General features: G+C 54.1%; 1 protein-coding gene across 4 annotated transcripts in view; it reads left to right on the top strand.

The window, feature by feature from the left end:
* The window catches only part of IGF2BP1 (insulin like growth factor 2 mRNA binding protein 1), a 62,434-nt gene extending 44,561 nt beyond the window's left edge, over nucleotides 1-17,873 (top strand). For 3 of the 4 annotated variants that reach the window (XM_084863501.1, XM_084863503.1, XM_084863502.1), the window contains exons 4-16: nucleotides 1,352-1,400; nucleotides 1,927-1,978; nucleotides 4,083-4,146; nucleotides 5,560-5,841; nucleotides 6,677-6,811; nucleotides 7,944-8,066; nucleotides 8,708-8,843; nucleotides 9,442-9,564; nucleotides 9,986-10,105; nucleotides 11,699-11,773; nucleotides 12,627-12,758; nucleotides 15,308-15,421; nucleotides 17,024-17,873. In XM_084863501.1, the coding sequence (XP_084719627.1) occupies nucleotides 1,352-1,400; nucleotides 1,927-1,978; nucleotides 4,083-4,146; nucleotides 5,560-5,841; nucleotides 6,677-6,811; nucleotides 7,944-8,066; nucleotides 8,708-8,843; nucleotides 9,442-9,564; nucleotides 9,986-10,105; nucleotides 11,699-11,773; nucleotides 12,627-12,758; nucleotides 15,308-15,421; nucleotides 17,024-17,116 (1,498 nt within the window). In that variant the 3' untranslated portion in view covers nucleotides 17,117-17,873. The remainder of the gene's footprint in view (nucleotides 1-1,351; nucleotides 1,401-1,926; nucleotides 1,979-4,082; nucleotides 4,147-5,559; nucleotides 5,842-6,676; nucleotides 6,812-7,943; nucleotides 8,067-8,707; nucleotides 8,844-9,441; nucleotides 9,565-9,985; nucleotides 10,106-11,698; nucleotides 11,774-12,626; nucleotides 12,759-15,307; nucleotides 15,422-17,023) is intronic. The other variant, XM_084863504.1, reaches the window with a different exon arrangement.
* Nucleotides 17,874-21,049: the final 3,176 nt, after the last annotated feature.

Below are 21,049 nucleotides of genomic sequence, written 5' to 3' on the forward strand. Positions count from 1 at the left end.
TCCGCTCTCAGCCGCGGAGCTGGAAGAGTCTTGGAGACCCTTTGGTCCTCATTTTACAGCAGAAGTCACTTGGGGTCCCCCGGGGCGGAAGCAAGTGAGCTGGCCCAGGGCCGAGCCCCGTTGGAAGCAGCTGAAGTTAGAGCTTAGCATCCCTTCCTTCCTTCCCTCAGTGCCACGTGCTCCAGCACTCCTTTCTCCTGGTTTGCCAGAAGCCCACGTGATCCCCGTTGCTTGGGGGATACTGAGGCCTGAAGCTTCAGTGGCTCGGTCAGACCCACACCCAGTCCGGGGCAGTCTGAGGGCTACAACTGGCCTTTCTTGCTCCCTAGGCCAGTTCTTCCTCATACCACGAGGATTTTATTGGACTGTGTCCCTGAACTAAGATTTCGTGACCAAGGATAAGCGAAGACTGTGATGACAATTGACCAATGCAGGCAAAGTCAATGAAAAGGTTTTAGCCTGAGGATTAGGGCATCGATTTGGGTGGTAACCAGTTTCCCTGGGAGCCAGCCTTGAACCTGAAAGCCTTCCTCGGGGAGAATTACCTTGTTAAGGGGCATTTGAAAGATGGTGTAGTTACCTGGGGAGAGGGAGGGAGGGAGGGAGAGAAGGTGGTGGTCAGAATGCTGGGCTATGTGTGTGTTAACCACTCACTCCCACTTCAGTATTCACAAATGCGTCCGTTATTATACTTTGCGAACTTACTCTAAGCCCTTTGCTAAGCTCTTCATAATATTGTCTAACATTACCGTGTATACCACCCCTTGAATAGGTATTATCCCTGCTTTACAAAGGAGGAAACAGCCCCAAAGGAGTTAAATAATCTTTTAAAGATCAGTGCTAGGAAGTGGAGGCGGGGTTTAAATTTATACCTGCACAAAGCACTGACCTTCTGCCCTGATGCTGTTTGTTTGCATCTATGTGTTCCCTAATAAACGGTGAGCACCGTGAGGCCAGGCACTTTGCCTATTTTGTGTAAACAGGCACCAGACTAATGAGTAATGTCTTAGGTGGCTTTATATTTCTGAAGTGTAGGGGGGTTGTGAGGGGTTACTCCGGTTTCTCACTGGAGAGAGTCGATGAGGGACAAAGCAGATGTGATTTTTCGGGAATGGTGTTACCCTAGTCATGCTCAGGGGCCCCTGGTTGTGATCTTCCTGTCTGGCAGCAGTGGTAACAGTTATCTCCGCACCAAATCTCTCTCCCCAAAGCCTCCCGTCCTTAGACGCTAAGACTGTGGTGTTGAGTAGAAGGTGGGGCGATGGCCTGGCACAGGGGTTCAGAACAGCAGAGTCACACCGCCCCCGGAAGCATTCCAAACTGTCACTCATCCTGTCCCCTCTGATTTCAGGAGCCGGAAAATTCAGATCCGAAATATTCCACCCCAGCTGCGATGGGAAGTAAGTGATGGGGGCTCTCTCTTTGGCGGCGGCGGCATGGGGTAGTGGAGACCGGAACGAAGCCCGGGGCAGCCTGAGTTTGGCAGAGAGAGTCCGGCTGGGGAGGTCCTTTGTTGGTGTGGCTGGTGCTAGGCCAGGGATGCTGAGTGGAGGTTGGCTGGGTCTCGTCCTTAACTTATGACGACAAATGTTAATCCCTGGAACTTCAGTCCCCTCTAGTGAAGGAGGTGGAAGGGTGTTCCCTGAGCCCCAAACTCAGTGATGGCAGAGGTTGATTTTGGGCCCCAGGTGGCCCCGGTCTCCTTCTAAAGAGGCCCTAGGTCCCTCTTTGAGCTTCAAGGAAACTCAAAGAAACCCTGACAGGTCACCCCCAGAAAGGGCACACTGAACAGGCAATGATGCTCAGTCCCCACCGAGGCTCAGCCTGCGCCCCAGCTGTGCTTCTGGATGTGGGGTGCCTCGTGGCGGGCCTTGGGCTGGTTCCCGGGATGCTCAGAGTAGCCTTCCTCCCTTCTCGTGCTCCTAGGTGCTGGACAGCCTGCTTGCCCAGTACGGAACGGTAGAGAACTGTGAACAAGGTAAGAGTGGGCAGAGGTGCTGGGTGCTGGGTGCTGGAGGACTTTGAGGGGTCTGCTTCCCTCACTTTCCATGGGCAGACCTATGGCCAGAGAGGACAGAGTGTGGCGCAGACACACTGGACTGAGGATCCAGACGTGTGGCTCGTACCTTACAGGCTCCTCCTCAGTTCAATGAGACTTGAACAAAACGGCTCATCCTTGACATTGGGTCCCAGGCTGCCAGGGGTCAACCAGGGCAGAACTAAGATGTTAGAAATAACCCCAGCCTGTGTGGCTCAGTGGGCTGAACATCTTCCCACACAGGATGAGGTCGCTGGTTCCATTCTTGGTCAGGGTGGGCTCGCTCCCCTTATATGTGGCTTGTAGGAGGCAGCCAATCGATGTTTGTCTCCTCCTCCTCTAAAAATCAATAAAAGCCTATTTTTAAAAAAAAAAAAAATTCAGAAATAGTTTAAGAATGGAAATTGAGTGTTCATTATGGATAAGGCTGCAGCTCTTTTACTTTAAAAGCATCTCAATTCCCCCTTTTCGGCTGGAATAACCAACGGGCTGTCTCTTTTTTTTGTTAGAATCTCTGATGTCAGTGACTGTTTTTGGTCATTGGGGGGAAGAAAGGGCAGAGGATTTATTACTTTTATTTTATTTTATTTTTAAATATATTTTATTGATTTTGTACAGAGAGGAAGGGAGAGAGATAGAGTTAGAAACATCGATGAGAGAGAGTCATCGATCAGCTGCCTCTTGCACACCCTCTACTGGGAGATATGCCCGCAACCAAGGTACATGCCCTTGACCGGAATCGAACCCGGGACCTTTCAGTCCCCAAGCCAACGCTCTATCGATTGAGCCAAACTGTTTCGGCGGATTTATTACTTTTAAAAGAATGTTTGTTCGTTTTTAGAGAGAAAGAAGGGGGGAGAAAGAGGGAGACAGTGATGTGAGAGAAACATCGATTGGCTACCTCCCGCCGCCTGCCCTCTACCGGGGATTGAGCCCAAAAGCCAGGCATGCGCCCTGACCGGGAATCAAACCGCGATCTCTTGTTTCTGGGTCGATGCTCATCCACACCAGCCGGGCTGGGAGGTTATTCTTGCAGACGCCTCCTCACCGCCCAGGTGGGAGGCGCTGCTGCTGAAGGCCGGAAGGGTCAGGAGTGGTCCGCCTGAGGTCTGGCGGCCACTGAGTGTGGTCCGTGCCCTCCACCACGGGGCTGGGCAGGCCCAGGGGACCCCAGATCACAGGACAACGATGCATATGACAGAAGGTTAATTTTATTAATTTAAAAAGAGAAGTATGTGCCCAGACTGCCTGAGCGTCTAATGTCCGAGCCATTCTCCTCCCTGGGGGAAAGAATGTGTATGGCAATCAAATGAAAACCAGAGGGCTGCTTAGGAAGAGGCTGGGGGGATTAACGGCTGGTGTCCTGAGTTTGTGATGCCCTGAATGCGTGCGTTTCCACACACTCAGGTGTTCGGAGGAGTCAGGAAATCCTTTCCTCTGGGGAAGATGCAGACACACCAATTCCTCACTCCCTGCACCACAGCAGCCACTCCTGTCAACCCAGGGGCTAGCTCCTAGTGCACATGCATTTGGTGTCTTCCTGAGGATACTTGGTCCTCTAAGATGGGTTTGGGTGTTCCCCCAGATCCCTCCAGCCGTATCCTTAAAGCTCGGGATGTTAACTTCTGTAAATTGCTAACCTCGGCGCGTGTTGATTGTTAACTAGTTTAACTTCCCAAGGGTAAGTGCATCTTGCAGGCTGTTGTGTGGGAGTCGGACCTGCGGCCTAACTGCTGATGTATGGACTACAATGCAGCCCAGCTTTCTTGGGGGGCTGGGGGGCTGGGAAGGGAAGTCAGAGGGAGCTGTAGAAAGGAAAAGGCAGGGATGTAAATTTTAAGTGTTCTGGGGTTCTGGTCAACGGGGCCTGAAGAGGCACCGCTTTGCCTTGCCATTCAGGTGTTTCATAAGCTCCAGCTCCAAAGGTTCTGCCACACGCCTTTACCTCAGTGTGTAAGGATGAGCCTTTCACACACAGGACTCCTCCGTGGCTTCTCCAGAGTCCATGCCCTAACCCTGGCCTGTTTTCCTTCCCTCCCGCCAGTGAACACGGAAAGTGAGACGGCCGTGGTGAACGTCACCTATTCCAACCGGGAACAGACCAGGCAGTGAGTGGGCCGGAGAGGGGGGCTGGCTGGGCCGGTCTTGGTGGGGTGTTGCTGGGTAGTTGGTTCAGGAATCTCAAAGGTTCAGTAACTCAATAGGAGTGATGGCAAACAGATTGAAAGGGAGGGGAGGGGACCAAAGAACTCCCAGGGAAGATGGGAAATCTGTAGGGGAAAAGGTTGGCATCTGAGAGATCTCTAGTTGCCCAAGAACGTCAGGGCTTGGCTGTGTTGGTGGCGCCATCTAGCGATAGTGAGGAGGAACTGCTGTGTTTAAAGAAAAAGGACTTGTTAATGATAAGATGTGGCGGGACAGACATTTTATTGCTGTGATTGCCATGGGCCCAGGGTATGCTTGCTAGGGTCCTTTCAGTCCTCTTACATACACACAGTCCCGTTCCTTCTCCCTTAGGCTGAGTAATGAACACTGCTCACTCACTGGTACCGACCAACTGTACACATTACCCACCTACCCGTTTATAACTAGAGGCCCAGTGCACGGAATTCGTGCAAGGGGCTCAGCCCTCACAACCGCGGCGGCTGGTGGCCCTCACCGCCCCCACTTTGTCCACCCCCACTTCATCCTGAAGGTCGTCTGGCTCTCCAGTCTAAACAGCACATGTCACTTTTATTATTATTATAGGTGGATCCTGTCAATACATGGCTTTTGGCCACATTTTGCTGTCGATGGCTCTCTTGCTGCTTCATCGCGGTGCCTCTATCCTTTCTGTTTCCTCCAACTTATGAGGCTGCACTGTCAGATCTCATTATTCTAGTCTCCTGGGCTCACAGTTTTCCGGAGGCTCCTGCTGCCCCCTGTGGCCAGCCTGTGGTGTTTAGCCCGGCTTTACAGATCATGGCAGCACCTGCTCACTGCCCACTACCTGCTGCCGCCCTGTTTACATTTCTAACCAGCGGCAGGTTTGGGAATGGAGGGGGGCTTGCCCCTCCCCCCAGTGCCATCCATCCGGTTGGCAGACATTCCAGATACACTTCAACTCCTGCTCCCAGGTGGTACCGAGCAAGCCATTCTGTCCCCAACTCTTAATCTTTTTTTCACATTAAGTTTCCTTAAACTTAGAAGGTGCCAGACGCACTAGGGATAAAAACAAGTCTTGCGAATTATCACCTTTATTTGTTGTATTTACTCATTTATCACGAACCGCATGCGATTCTTACGTGACGCATAATAGGTAGTTTTGGCCGAAATTGACAAGCCAGCCCCAGCGTTAATTGGAAATAACTAACTTACGTTTCCATTGATGTCTTTGGCCGTGTAGACTGGAAGGGTCCCTGAGGTGGAGGTGGGAGTGGCGGGCAGGTGGTCCTATCCCCTTCTCCAGTGCCTCGCCCATGGAGGGCATTCGGTGGGATCGGCATGGGTTGGGGTAACCAGTAGCTTCTCTCTGCCCCCAGAGCCATCATGAAGCTGAATGGCCACCAGCTGGAGAACCATGCCTTGAAGGTCTCCTACATCCCTGACGACCAGATAGCACAGGGTCCTGAGAACGGGCGCCGCGGGGGCTTCGGCTCTCGGGGCCAGCCCCGACAGGGCTCGCCCGTGGCGGCCGGCGCCCCCGCCAAGCAGCAGCAGGTGGACATCCCCCTGCGGCTCCTGGTGCCCACCCAGTACGTGGGCGCCATCATTGGCAAGGAGGGCGCCACCATCCGAAACATCACCAAACAGACCCAGTCCAAGTGAGTCTTGGCTGCAGGGGCGGGGGTGGAGATGGGGGCCAGGAAGTGGGGGTTCGGAGCTGGGAGCTGGGAGGTGGGTGCCTCCGGGAAGCACACTGAGTGGCGTCGGTGGGAAATGTCTGCTGGAATATGTTCATGCTTCCCCATTCAGGAGCCACTGCTTCCACCCCCAGCCTCCTCAGCAGGCGGGCAGGTGGGGGGAGAGAACGGGCACGGGAGCACCAGTGGTGGCCGTTGCTGGACCTCGTCCTGTTGTTAGTAAAAAGGGACCTAAAATCTCCCATAGAAAGTCTCCGCCTGCACACCTAGCCTTGGTGATCAGTCAGTCTTCAGTGCTCTGGTTTTAGCGCCACTTACTGGTGTCAACAGGACTGGCCAGCCTGCCAAAGTCTGGGCCCTCGGTCATAGGTCCAAATCTGTCCTGTCTCCTATTCCGCCACAACCACTCCTCTCTAATCTCTACAGCTGCTCAGTGTGCTCTGGGAGAGAACAGGTCACCTGGTGTCCTTATTCATAACACAGCCTTCATTATTTACTGCTTATTTGGGACAGCGTGCTTCCCTTTTATAGTTTGTCTTGGGGGGAAATCTAGAATTCACAAATTAGAATGTGGGCTGTTGATCCCAACTTGGCAATCCCATGGTAGATGCCATCATTCCAACCGCCAAGCAACAGGCTGGTCACGTGCCCCTGGCCCTCCCCCAGGCTGCCTTTGATTGGCTTTGTTCCAAGTAGAGCTGCTCCTGTGCCTTTGGTTGAGGAGAGGTTGGGGGGGGGGAGGGGCCCACTCCCCCCAGGGCCCACTGACCAGCCACCCCGTCCTTGTGGTCCTCAGGATCGATGTGCACAGGAAGGAGAACGCAGGTGCTGCTGAGAAGGCCATCAGTGTCCACTCGACCCCCGAGGGCTGCTCCTCGGCCTGTAAAATGATCTTGGAGATCATGCACAAGGAGGCCAAGGACACCAAAACGTAAGGCTCCCGCTCTCCTGCGAACGAGGGGACTGCCACCTTCCTGGATCCGGCGCACACTCTGTTAGCAGGAGTACAGACACACAGGGGCAGTCAGAATTGTACCAACGGTTATGAATTGAAATCTTCTTTCCCACAAGGAACTCCTCGCATACCCCCTTGAGGTTCTGTGCACTCGGAAGTGTATATGCACACAAGCACATGCGTGTGTTAGCATAAAGAGGGTCGTCATGCACATTTTAGTGCATATTTATAAAACTATTTTATACCTTTTTTCATTTTCATGCACTAATACTAGTCCATACTGATCCAACTCATTTTTTATAGCTGCAGATATTTCTCTTTTTAAAAAATACTATAGTATGTTTTTATTAATTTCAAAGAGGAAAGGGGGGCTATAGAAACATCACTGATGAGAGAGAATCATTGATTGGCTGCCTCCTGCACATCCCCTACTGAGGACTGAGCCCACAACCTGGGCATGCACCCTTGACTAGGATCAAACCAAGAACCCTCAGTTCACAGGCCAATGCTTGATCCACTGAGCCAAACCGGCTAGGGCTAGCTGCAGATATTTCTATAGTGTGGCATTTTCATTTTTTATTTTTAATTGATTTTTCAAGTGTACAGTTGAATGGTTTTTTTAAAAAAATATTGATTTTTTTTAATTTTTTTTTTTAACAGAGAGAAAGGGAGAGGGATAGAGAGTTAGATACATCGATGAGAGAGAAACATCAATCAGCTGCCTCCTCCACACACTCTACTGGGGATGTGCCCGCAGCCAAGGTACATGCCCTTGACCGGAATCGAACCCGGGACCTTTCAGTCCGCAGGCTGACGCTCTATCCACTGAGCCAAACCGGTTTCGGCTAGCTGAATGGTTTTTAATATGCAGAGGCCTGTGAAACCGTCCCCACACGGAAGATAATGAACATGCCCATCAGCGGCATCGTTCCTGTGCCCCTTGAAGTCCATCTGTACCACCCCATCTCTCGATCCTAAGCAGCCACCAATCTGGGTTTAGTGCTCTTCCAACATGTCGTTCTGTCCTGTGGTTTGTTCTGAAAACCTCGTTGGGGTGGCCTGATGGCCGCGTCTCCACGTGCCCCTCACCTCTGCCCCGTCTCCTAAGGGCTGACGAGGTTCCCCTGAAGATCCTGGCCCACAATAACTTCGTGGGGCGTCTCATCGGCAAGGAGGGGCGCAACCTGAAGAAGGTGGAGCAGGACACGGAGACGAAGATCACCATCTCTTCGTAAGGCTCTTTTATTTCCTTCCCTGTGAGCGGGATGCCCGGGGGGGCCGAGGGCGGCCATATTTTCCCACTGGACCTTCATACTTCTGGCCCCTTAAGCTGGATGGGTTTCTGCCCATTAGAGAAGACTCGGAGGCTGTGAAGAGTGTTTGTTCTCTCCTGTCACACAGCTGTGTGGGCTGGGGGGCTGTTGGGGTGCCGCTGCCCCCCCTGGCAGACCTCAGGGGCTCTGCGTCTCCAGGAGAGCCAGGGCTTGTGTGTCAAACATGACGGCCGGGCTGTGAGAACGGGGCAGATCTGGGCCCTTCGGCGGCCTGCCTCTCCGGGTGGATTGGCTCCCATGGGCACCGAGTGCCCTGCCATCGGCGACTTGGTGGGCAGAGTTCCGCCGTGTTCTAGAAAAGGCACAGGAAGTGGGTGGCTCGGAACCCCTGGGGAAAGGCGCATCCTTCTTGCTTCCCCCACGATGGCCACCCGTAGAGGGGTTCCGGTTGGGTGGTCTCATCCCCCTGCCCTGGCTACTCAGCGAAGGCAGAGACGGAGCCGTGTGTTCGGCGAAGGTTGACCAGCCGGCAGAAACGGGGCCGGGGCCCGGGCCTGGCCCCTGAGCGGAAGGGGATGCTGTTCTGCTCTCCCCGCAGGCTGCAGGACCTCACCCTCTACAACCCCGAGAGGACCATCACCGTGAAGGGCGCCATCGAGAACTGCTGCCGGGCCGAGCAGGAGATCATGAAGAAGGTCCGGGAGGCCTACGAGAACGACGTGGCTGCCATGAGCGTGAGTGCCGGGCTCCTGCCAGCCTCGCCGAGCCTGAGCTGCGGAGCGGGCTTCCTCCCGGGGCAGGCGGGCCCAGGGCGGTGTGGCCTTGGGGGCCTTTGAGTTGAATTAACAGGGGTTTTATAATCATATGCAAAACTTGTGTTTGTGTAGACTTCAGCGGGTCGAGGGTCCTCACTTACTTCTGACTTTCGGGGGTGTGAGGGGCAAGGATGTGGGAAGGCGATAGAAAAGGTGACTCCTGGAAGTCAACACGGAGATCGGTCCCTGCCAAGGGGCACGTCGGTGTGTGCAGTACAGGGCTGTGAGTCCGTCACCTGCTCAGGGCGGGGTGAGCCAGAGAGGACGGGCTTCTGACGGAATAACGTTGGTTGGAGTGGCTTGCTCTCATCTCAGTCAGTAACTCCACCAGGACACACGGGAGCACGTGTGAGAACTAAAAGGGCAGGTGGTGTTTGGGTAAAAGCGTGTCACTCGCCTGTTTCTGGCCGACTCTGTCTCAGGGACTCATCCTCCTCGTCCAGCCAGGGCCCCACCGAAGCGACCGCCGGGCCCCGTCAGTCTGAGCTGACCTTCCCCTCCTCCCCTCTCCCCCCAGCTGCAGTCTCATCTCATCCCCGGCCTGAACCTGGCTGCCGTGGGTCTCTTTCCGGCCTCGTCCAGTGCAGTCCCACCGCCTCCCAGCAGTGTCACGGGAGCTGCCCCCTACAGCTCCTTTATGGTAAGTGCAATGCCTCTTGCAGAACCCCGGGCCCGGCCACGGCCCCACTCCTTGTCCTTGTGGGAGTTCCTTAAACGGCCCCGCTCTTGTGGGAGCCCGGGCCTTGGGGGTTTGTAGGAGGTGGGAGGTCTGAGGTTGCTTCTCCGTTGTTCCCAGCCCCTGGCGACAGGTCAGAACCTGGGCTCCGTGGAGGGCAATCTCAGATGCTGCCAGGGGATGCTGACAGCACTCTTCCTCCCTCCTCCTCTTCCTCCAGCTTCTTCCCTTGATTCCTGCTGGGCTTAGGGAGGGCCAGGGAGGGTGCTGCCCAGGTTGGCTGGGTGCCTGCACCCCTTTCTCCCTGAGGAGACACGCAGGGGTGTGGAGGGGCCTCTGGGCGGTGGCTCTCGGCCTGCGGTGGTGACACGCCCTGTCTCAGCAGCAGGCTCCGGAGCAGGAGATGGTGCAGGTCTTCATCCCCGCCCAGGCGGTGGGTGCCATCATCGGCAAGAAGGGCCAGCACATCAAACAGCTCTCCCGTTTCGCCAGCGCCTCCATCAAGGTGATCTGCCCCGCCTCCCCCGGGTCCCCGGGGGGACTGCTCCGCTCCATCGCCCCCTTGCCTTTGTTCCCAGGCGCCCCCGTCTGGCTGGTGGGGGGGCCTTTTCCCCGTGGCTTCTGGCCTTGCTGAGTTCTCCGCAGAAATCCTTCCAATTTCCAGGCGAGGGAGGAGGCGGTGTGGCGGCCTAGAGGAGGTTAGGCTCTGCCACAGACCGATGTGGGTTCAAGTTCCCATTCCGAGGCTGTGTGGCCGGAGGCTCCGTGTCCTCACCAGAATAGCAGTCGTCATAGCACTGGGAAGCAGTGCTGTCGGAGCCCAGTCAGTGCCCGGTGGGCAGTGGGTGCTCAGTAAACGTTAGCTGTCTCTCTGCCTTCCCCGGCGGTCCCGTGGAGAGGGAGCCTGTCCCAGGGACACAGGGCCTTGTTGCATTGCACGCGTCTAAATCCATTGGTTTGGGGGATCTTAAATTTTTTTTTTTTAAAATATATTTTATTGATTTTGTACAGAGAGGAAGGGAGAGAGATACAGAGTTAGAAACATCGATGAGAGAGAGTCATCAATCAGCTGCCTCTTGCACACCCCGCACTGGGGATATGCCCGCAACCAAGGTACATGCCCTTGACCGGAATCGAACCCGGGACTCTTCAGTCCCCAAGCCGACGCTCTACCCATTGAGCCAAACAGGTTTCGACTGGTTTTGGGGATCTTAAAAGTTTTGGTGAAAAGCAGTGATTGTTCTCTGAGGAAGTGCGGTCACTGCCCTCCCTCTTGGTCATCTCATCATCACCCCTTTCCCCCCCAAAAATGCCGCTGGAACCTCCCAGGAGAGGGGGTGGTGGGAGGAGTGTGGGGACCCTGCCTTGATAGTGGCACTGAAGCAAGCCCGTCCATGCCTCTGAAACCGTAGTGGTGTAAGGGCCGTGACTATGAGACGTGGAGTCCTTTTTTCTCCCCGTGTTCTCAGAAGTGGATAGTGGGAGGAGGGGGACTGGCACAGTGGAGATGGAGGGCTCCTCTTTTTTTTTATTTTTAATTAAAACGTATTTTAAACTTGTTTTTTAGAGAGAGAAACATTGATTGGTTGTCCCGCTCATTTATGCATTCGCTAGAGGCCCGGTGTGTGAATTCGTGCACCAGTGGGATCCCTCCGTCTGGCCTGCAGAACTGAGCCCAGACTGGCTCTCTGACATCCCCTGAGGAGTCCCGGATTGTGAGAGGGTGCAGGCCAGGCCAAGGGACCCCACTGATGCACAATCGGGGCTGAGGAGGGATGTGAGAGGTAGGCCAGCCGGGGAGGGACTGCAGGAGGGCTCCAGGGCATGTCCAGCCAGTCTTCGCTCAGTCCTGTTGGCCCTACCCCAGCAGCAAACTAACCTACTGATCAGAGCGACTGCCCCCTGGTGGTCAGTGCACATCATAGCGAGCAGTTGAGTGGCCTTAGCATACATTAGCATGTTATGCTTTTATTACGTAGGATGGGTTGCTGCTTGTATGTGCCCTGACCACAAACCTTGGTGTATGGGGACGATGCTCCAACCAGCTGAGCGGCCGGCCAGGGCCAGGGCACCTCTTGACCAGCTGTTTGCTTTGCAGATTGCTCCTCCCGAAACGCCTGACTCCAAAGTTCGTATGGTCATCATCACTGGACCCCCAGAGGCCCAATTCAAGGTTCTGATCTTTATTGTTTTCCTAAGCTGGACCCACTGGAACTGACTGGGGCGGGGGTGTGCACATCAGACTGGCATCGAGCTTCCCTCGCTACTTCTCCACGGTCATATGGGCAAGAAGGAACCGGAGGCTTCTTCCCTGCCTCTGCCTTGGTTACTGCGGAGGGGAAGGCCTTCAACACCAGCTTCCCTTCTCTCCCTTACATCTCCACTACAGCCCTGGGTTCTCCAGCTTCTGTCAGAAGCCAAAGCTGGTTGTTAACTTGGCCTGACAGGGACGGAGCACGGGGACAGCTCCCCAGGCTGTGGAGTGTCTGAGAGCCTGTGCCCTGAGTGACTTGATCAGCTGCTTCTTGGACCTGAATTGCTAGCCACTGCTTTGCCCGAATAATGCCCTCATCCCAGACCCTCACGGGGTTTCTGGTTTCACCAAACTGAACACATTCGTCGAGGAAGAATGTATTCAGTTACTCTGCCCAGGCTCTCCGGTACAGATAAGGGGAAGGGACCCTGACAGATCAATGATGCTGCTATTTCCTGTCACCTGGCCTGTGTGGTGGATCTTTCTCTAGGCGGGGTAGGCTGTGGGCCAGAAGAGGGTCAGGTGGAGCTTGGGAGCTGCACTTGCTTTGTCATATATGTGTGTGTGTGTGTGTGTGTGTGTGTGTGTGAGTGTGTGTGTGTGTGTGTGTGTGTGTGTGTGTGAGTGTGTGTGTGTGTGCGTGTGTGAGTGTGTGTGTGTGTGTGCGTGTGTGAGTGTGTGTGTGTGTGTGTGTGAGTGTGTGTGTATGTGTGTGTGTGTGTGTGTGTGAGTGTGTGTGGCCTGATGATTAACAATGACCTCCTCTTCTCAGGCTCAGGGAAGAATCTACGGAAAACTCAAGGAGGAGAACTTCTTTGGTCCCAAGGAGGAAGTGAAGCTGGAAACCCATATCCGGGTGCCAGCGTCGGCGGCTGGCCGGGTCATTGGCAAAGGTGGCAAAACGGTGAGCCGCGAGGGCCGCTTGGAAAATTCCAGGCCTCAGTCCCCAAACCCAGCAGCTCTGCTGTGGCCTCCTGCTCCGCTGCCCTGCCCAGTCTCAGGATCCCCACTTTGCCCGTTTCCCTGATTCTGCTCCCCAAGCTTAGCTTCTGACTCCCTTTCCACCTGCTAGTTGCCAGCTTCTTGCCCCTCCCCCTGAGCCCACCATGCTTTTTTTTCTTTGTTGGTGAAAGTATCACCTATGTTCCCCTTTCCCCCATTGTCCTCCCCCAGCCCACCCCTCCTTCACCCCCCTGTTGTCTGTGCCCATTGGTTATGTTACAGGCATACAAGTTCTTTGGTCGATCTCTTACCCCGACAGTCTGTTGCTATGTCTCTCTCTCTCTCTCTCTCTCTCTTTTTTTTTTTAAATAAATTTTTATTGTTCATATTATTACAAATGTTCCTCCCCCCCCCCCCCATTGCTCTCCTCCACCAGGTTCCCACCCCACCCTCTGCCCTTTCCCCACCCCCCATTGTCCTCATCCATAGGTGCACAGTTTATGTTCAATCTCTTCCCACATCCCCCTCTCCCCTTTTCCCCAAGAATCGTCAGTTCACACCCCTTCCATACCTCTGATTCTATTATATTCACCAGTTAATGTTGTTCATCAGATTTTTTTTAAAAAATTTCCTTGGTTTTTAGATTCACTTGTTGATAGTTATGTATTTGTTGTTCATAATGTTTATCTTTATTTACTTTCTCTTCCGAAAGAACCCCCTTCAGCAATTCATATAATTCTGGTTTGGTGGTGATGAACTCCCTTAGCTTTTTTTTTATTAGTGAAGCTCTTTATCTGACCTTTGATTCTGAGTGATAGCTTTGCTGGATAGATTATCTTTGGCTGTAGGTTCTTACTATTCATCACCTTGAATATTTCCTGCCATTCCTGTCTGGCCTGTATGGTTTCTGTTGAGAAATCAGCTGACAATCGTATAGGTGCTCCTTTATAGGTAACTACCTTCTTTGCTCTTGCTGCTTTTAATATTCTCTCTTTGTCTTTTGCTCTTGGAATTTTAATTATGATTTGTCTTGGTGTGGTCCTCTTTGGATTCCTTTTGTTTGGAGTTCTGTGCGCTTCCTGGACTTGTAAGTCTAATTCTTTCACCAGGTGGGGGAAGTTTTCTGTCACTATTTCTTTCAGTATGTTTTCGATATCTTGCTCTTATCTTCTGGGACCCCCATAATTCTGATGTTGGTTCGCTTGAAGTTGTCCCAGAGGTTTCTTACATTATCTTCAATTTTCTGGATTCTCTTGCCTTCTAGCTTCTGCGGAGGAGTGTCTTCTGGCTCTTTATATTCCAAATCTTTGACTTGATTCTTGCGATCTTTCCATTCTGTTTTTAGGACTCTGTATAATATTTTTTATTTCAGACAATGTATTCTTTATTTCTTGTTGATCCCTTATCATTTCTTGTTGATTCCTTATTAATTCTAGTTGATCCCTTTTCATATCCTCATAGGTCTTATCGATCTTTTCTAGGAAATTCTTGAAAAACCATATAAGCGTAGATTTGAACTCTATATCCAGTCTCTTTTTGTCCTCCGTTTCTTTAGTTTGTAATCTATTTCGTCTCAGTATTTTCACAGCTTCCCTGATGGGGTGGAGTTTCAGGGTGGAGCCTACAGCTTTGGCTTCCGTCAGCCCCGCCCTATGCGGCTCCTGAGTCTCAGAGTCCTTCAATACTCGTTGCGAGCGCCTCTAAGAGAAAGGTGCCCTCGATTTTCGCCTGCTACCAAACAGTCTAGGCTCTCCCCCAATGAGCCCGGTATTGGGGTTCAGTTCAGTTGGAAGTGGAGTTGGAGGTGGCGTTCAGAGCAGTCTGGAGCCCCTGTCTCCTTCCCGTCAGGGCAATCCCGCGGCACAGCCAACCATCCCTTCTCTGCGTGCAGTGTGTGCCCTCTGGGACCTCCTTTCGCCGCTCCCCCGGGGTTCCGCCTTACAGCCCAGCTCCCTCTGAGCCTGGGTCCCCTGGGTCTGGCCTAGAACTGGAGTTCAGAGCAGTCGGAACTGGGGCCCAGCACAGTCAGAGCTTTTATCTCCTTCCCGCTTGGGAACGCCAGCCAGGCACTCAGCCTCCCTCCTCTCTGGCTCCATCCTTTCTGCGCGCGCCGTGTGTCTCCATACCTTAGGCTTTTACAGCTCCTCCGCTCTTCCTTCTGGCTTTCTCCTTGCTTCTCGTTGTAGAATTTCCAGTCAGTTGACTTTCCTGTAGTTCTGGGTAATGTCCATTTTATATTTTAGTTGTATTTTATTGAAATTGTTGTGTGCGGCTTCGGCTAGGTGTTTACCTGTGCAACCATCTTGGATTCTCCTCTCTCTCTGTCTCTTGATCCATTTTTGCTCATCAGTTTATGTTGTTCATTCTGTTCCACAAATGAGTGAGGTCATGTGATACTTACCTTCCTCTGACTGACTCATTTTGCTTAGCATAATGCTCTTCACGTCATCCATCCATCACCCTTGGTTTCTGGGTGGCAGCTTGAGCTCTTCTCTGCCCACTTACCCCCAGGTGAACGAGTTGCAGAACTTGACAGCAGCGGAAGTGGTGGTGCCGAGAGACCAGACCCCTGATGAGAATGACCAGGTCATCGTTAAGATCATCGGGCATTTCTATGCCAGCCAGGTGTGTATGGTGGCAGGAGCCCAGGGCTCAGAGAAGCAAGACTCCAGAGGTTGGCCAGCATGAGCTGACCAGTCCCGGGACCCTGCCTGCCTCTGGGCTGGCCTGTTCTCTTCCAGGTGCATGAGTGTGATGCTACATGCTTCATTCCTTCTACAATGCCCTAGGGCCGTGGTCGGCAAACTCATTAGTCAACAGAGCCAAGTATCAACCATTGAAATTTCTTTGGAGAGCCAAATTTTTTAGACTTAAACTTCCAATGCCACTTTTTCAAAATGGACTCGCCCAGGCCGTGGTATTTTGTGGAAGAGCCACACTCAAGGGGCCAAAGAGCCGCATGTGGCTCGCAAGCCGCAGTATGCCAACCATGGCCCTAGAGGAAGCACTGACAACTCCCATGTATTTCATATAAAGATACTGTAGGCCTGGTGCATGACGTTTGTGCCCGGGGGTAGGGAACCCCTCAGCCCCGCGCATCCTCTTGCAGTCCAGGACCCCTGACTGTCGGCTTAGGCCCTCTAATGCTGCTATGGAGGTGGGAGAGACTCCCACCACTGCCACTGTGCTTGCCAGCTGGGGGCGCCCACTGACCACCAGGGGTCAGCTCCTGTGTTGAGCGTCTGCCCCCTGATGGTCAGTGTGCATCATAGCGACCGGTCGTCCGGCCATTTGGTCAATTTGCAAAGCAGCCTTTTACTAGATGGGATGACTTTATGTATTAACGATCTTTCCTGTTATTTAACGTTGGCTTTTCCCTAACCATTTTTTTGCCCTGGATCAAAAAGGAAGCGGGTATTTTATCACCCAGCCAGTCTTGCTCATGGAAAGGAAATCTTGCTCTGGTACATTTTCTGTCGAGTGAGTTGCACTCTGCAGTGGGTTTTCCTTGTAAAACTGTTCTTGGGGAAGAAACTTTTAGGAAGTAAAGAGTGAAAAATACCGACCCTTCGATATTTTTGCCCATTTTCACGGTGCTTATCTCACCGGTGTGGTTTTTGGTTTTTTTTTTTAATATATTTTATTGATTTTTCACAGAGAGGAAGAGAGAGATAGAGTTAGAAACATCGATGAGAGAGAATCATCGATCAGCTGCCTCTTGCACACCCCCTACTGGGGATGTGCCCACAACCAAGGTACATTCCTTTGCCCGGAATCGAACTCGGGACCTTTCAGTCCGCTCTATCCACCGAGCCAAACCGGTCCCGGTTCACCGGTGTTTTTTGTTGGTTAATCCATCTCCAGGCATTTCACCCTCTTCTCTGGGGATACTCACATGTGTCGTGGAGTTGTGATTGGCGACAGAGTCTCCGCGTTGATGACCCTTTTTGACCGGAACATAGTCTGGGAACTCTGTTTTGGGTTCAGTGTATAATCCCCCCGCCCTCACCCCTTTCCTTGCGGTATTGTCTAGTAGGTGCTCGGAGCCCACTCAGAGGCAGACACACCGGGGTCCCTCGACACAGTCTTCCTCATCCTTCTGAAGTCCTGTGCGTCCTGTGGTTCGGGTCCGAGTCTGAGTCCCTGCGATCTTTCCCCCCGCGTGGGCCTGCCTTCCTCCCTCGCCCCGGGACGTGCTCACTCCCCCCTCGCCTCCCCTCTCTGCAGATGGCTCAGAGGAAGATCCGGGACATCCTGGCCCAAGTGAAGCAGCTGCACCAAAAGGGACAGAGCAACCAGGCGCAGGCGCGGAGGAAGTGACCGCCCGCCCCATACGCCGCCGAGGACGCGGCGCCGAGCGCGGCCCCCAGCAGGCCTGAGAATGAGTGGGAATCAGGGGCGCGGGGGCCGGGAGGCAGATCAGGTTTGCCCACTTGTTTGAGAAAGATGTTCTGGTGAGGAACCCTGATCTCTCTGCCCCAGACGCCCAACCAATTGGCCCGACGCCGCCCGCCCCTCAGGGTGTCGCCACGGAAATTCTAGCTCAGGGTGCTTTTAAACGTGGATTGTTCTCAGTCAGCTCTCCAGGCCCCGCCGAGAGGGTGGGCCCGGTCCCCGCGGGAAGAGAAATAAAATTTCCTTCAGGTTTTTAAAACATGCAGAGGGGTGTTTTAATCAGCCTCCAGGGACGGTTTGCTTCTTGGTCCTAAAAACCCTTCCAGCCTTCTCCTGCTTGGTTTATTGGTCAGGACACTTCCATCCTCACGCCCTGACCGAGCCTCTTCCTGCATTCATCCACCCGAATGGTTTTATCTTGGCTGCCACCAGAGCGAGGTGGGGACCAGGGCATCGCCTAGCTTACCCGATGGCCTCGGAGGGAGAAGACCCGTCAGCGCCTGGGGTTTAATTCCCATCCCTCCCTCAGCCAACCAACAGGCACAGCCAGGAGCAAAGCCTGGGGCAGACCCGGGGAGACGGGCGGTTGAGATGAGAAATCCACGTTTAAAAGGCGTGCCCTGGTGGCCCATCTGCCCCAGGTCGCCATCTTGGAAAATTGGCACAATGAAAAGTTCCCTCCCCCACCCGGGCCCCCGAACCCTGAACCCCGCGCTGTGTCCAGGGGCAGCGGTGGCACTGAATGCGCAACGGGATAGGGGCCGACCACCGTACCGTCCCTGATTCCCATCATTCTCAGGCAGATTTTATTATATTTTTTTAAAGTCTATTTTAACGATTGGATGTGAGCACTGGGCAGGGGACGTGCTCCCCTTGAGGAGGCCTCAGTCCGGGGAGGCCCGAGTGCTCCCTCCCACAGGGCTGGCCCGGAGGCGGGGCCGCGGGGCGCTCCCCCCCACCGGCACTGCTCCTTTGGTGGAGGCGGGATGTGGAAGCCACCCCTGAGCTCCCCCCGACGGCGCGAAGGTTCCTCACCGGCATGTGTTACGAATAGTCAGCAGATCCAAGGTGACCAGACGTAGGGACCTTTTTAAGATGCCGCGGGACGCGGGACAGATGGTTAAAAACCGGACGTCTGGTCACGGAGAGGACCTGCTTTTGTTTTTATCCCGGAGGCCTCACTAACGGATGGCTCTGCCTCCGTGAATCCTGGGCGTGATGAAAGGTTGTGCCTAAAAAAAAACAAACAACAAAATTCAAAATACCAGCAACGTGTTCTGCACAAAAGGGGTAAAGAGACTTAATTTATTGATCTACCAGCCTCCGTGAGATCCCGTGGGGAGGGCAGGCCCGTGGAGGACGGGGCCATCGGTTCCCGGAGGGCAGGCCTCCCTTGCTGACCCGGGCGGGAGGGCGGCCTGTGCGGTGCGGGGTGCGGGGTCCCTCCCGGCGCGGCCGCCGCGGGAAGAGGCAGTGTGGGGAGTCAGTCAGGTAACGCTGTGCGCAAGTGAACTACCTCAAGGTACGGAGTTACCTCAGCGATTACTTTCCTTTTTGTTCCCCCCGCCTCTCTTTATTTTTTAGTTTTTTCTTTGCGGCTTGCTGATATTTTATATAAAAAGAAAAGAAAAGCAAAAGAGAAGCTGATAGTCTTGAATATTTTATTTTTTTAATGAAAAGAGAAAAAAATGAGAAAGTTATGTTTCTTAATTTCTTATCACGTGAGCCAGTGCCGCCCTGGAGGAACTCTGGAGCAGGCCCCCTGGGAAGGGCCTCGGGGCCGGCTCCTTGGGCCCCGGGAGGAGACGGGGAAGGCTTGAGCCGGAGCCCCAGGTCAGCGAGCCTCTGACCTCTGACCTCGGCCTCCTGGGCACGCCTCCCTGGTGCCCCCGCTCTCCCCCTTGGGTGAAAGGGGGTCCCAGCCGGTCTTTCCCACCAGTGGTGCTGTTGAGATATTTTAAAATATTGCCTCCGTTTTATCGAGGAGAGAAGTAAAACTTAAAAAACTATATACCCTTTACAATGTATATTTCTCTGTCTAAAATATGGGAGCCAAGATCCTATTGGTGGAAGAGACAAAGCTGCCCCTCTCACCCCCGGGTCTGCCGTTGCGATGCTTTCATCTCTGTGTCTCGTTTCCATCCCATCTTGTCATTCTTCTTGGTCTGTTTCAGCGGCCCAAGGGGCAGGCAGGTTCTTGGGTAACTGCTCCTCTCGATCCCCCTAGCTTCAGGCTGACCTGATGGGGGACCCAGACTTAGGGAACTCTTGATTTGGGAGAGGGAAGGGGAGGGGACATTGGAATGTGATTGGGGGCAGGCTCCTGCCTCATTCCTCGTGTCTTACCGCTTTCTCACTGTGATGTTCCCTGTTCGCCCCCAGAACGGCCTGCTCTACTGAGAGGAGGAAGCTGGGACGCATTTAGGGGAAATGTCAGGCCAGTGATAGTTACGCTCCCTGCCCGTCCTAACCACCCCGAAGGGTCTCCAATGTCCATCTCTGGCTCTACCTGCTTCATCCCGGAGTGAAGCAGACAGCGTTCAGACATCGGCCGTTCAGACATCGGCCGCTTAGCGATGTAAGGTGAATTCCCAGCAGCAAGCATGCTTAGGTGCCCGGTTCAGACTGCCGTCAGGAAAAAAGAGTCCCCCAGCGCCCTCAGTGCGATGGCTGCCGGGTGCAGTCTCCTCGGGTGCCGCTCCCTTCGCCTGCAGCCCAGGCCCTTTCCTCCCGGGAGTGGCCAGGGCGCGCGGGAGGGACCTCCAACTTGACTAGGATCAGGCACAGCTCCGCTCACTGCTGACAGGTGCCCAGCAGGAAAATCGTGAAGGTTACATACCAGGAAGCAAAGGGAATGGCCTGGTAGTTCAGGTTTAGTGGGATAAAGGGCTTGTCCCCGTGGGTCCGCCTCTGACCCTCAGGCCCGGTCCCTCCTGCCCGTCACCGCCATGTCCCCGTCCTTGGCGAGATGACCAGAGAAGCGCTTGCGAGGTTTGCATGACCTGAGAAAAGCGACTTCTGTGCTCTAAGGTGTGTGTGTGCGCGCTACGTGTGTGCTTTGAAGGAAGGACCGTCTTTTTAGGATCTATTTTTTTTAATTCTGTGGAACACGTGGAGAACCAAGGCGGTTTGGTTCACTGACTTGATAGCTGCATCTGACAGTTACACCCCCGTGGCTCTCCTCCCCTGGAGGGTCTGGTTGCCTTTTGCCGTGAGGGCGCTGCTCTCCTAGTTAGGCCTCCCTCGCTATTGGCAGGAAGACCCCGTGTCAAGCCCAGAGGACCCTGGATGAGACACTCCCGTGGGTTCTTTGGGTCCACTTTCCTCAGTGCCAAAGACAGACAGACAGACAGACAGAGGCTGAGAGGCCGCTTCTGCATCCAAGCCACAGCCATCTTTGGACATGGACCTGGGCTGTCTGAGAGGAGAGGGGCTCCCGGACACTGTGAGCTGAAGGCAGGGCCCCTCCTTTCTGAGGCTCCTGGGGGACAGGGCGGGGGGTGTGGAGGGCCTCGTCCGTGCCACGGGCGTAGGGAGCCGAGGGAGGGGTCCGATGGCTCCCGGTTGCACTTTGGGGGTCGGGGGGGGGGAGCATGGGGCTCCTCCACATGGGGCGGCTCTTGGTCCCCTGCCCCCACTGCAGGGACGGCACGGAGTTCCCTTCAGGCCTGGCAGACGGGCAGCGAGGAGGGGCCTCAGTTAGCTCTCCCGGGTGCCTTCCCCTCCTCCCACCCCAGACGCACCCTCTGCCAAACTGGGAACCAGTGGTGCTACGCAACTACCTCACAGAGCCCTGACCTCCTCCCGTCTCCCCGCCCCCAAAGTGTTCCTGGGGAGAGAGAGCCTAGTGGCTTTGAC

This window comes from Pipistrellus hanaki, assembly GCF_964339955.1.
Source record: "Pipistrellus hanaki genome assembly, chromosome: 16".
In the NCBI taxonomy this organism is placed as follows: Eukaryota; Metazoa; Chordata; class Mammalia; order Chiroptera; family Vespertilionidae; genus Pipistrellus; species Pipistrellus hanaki.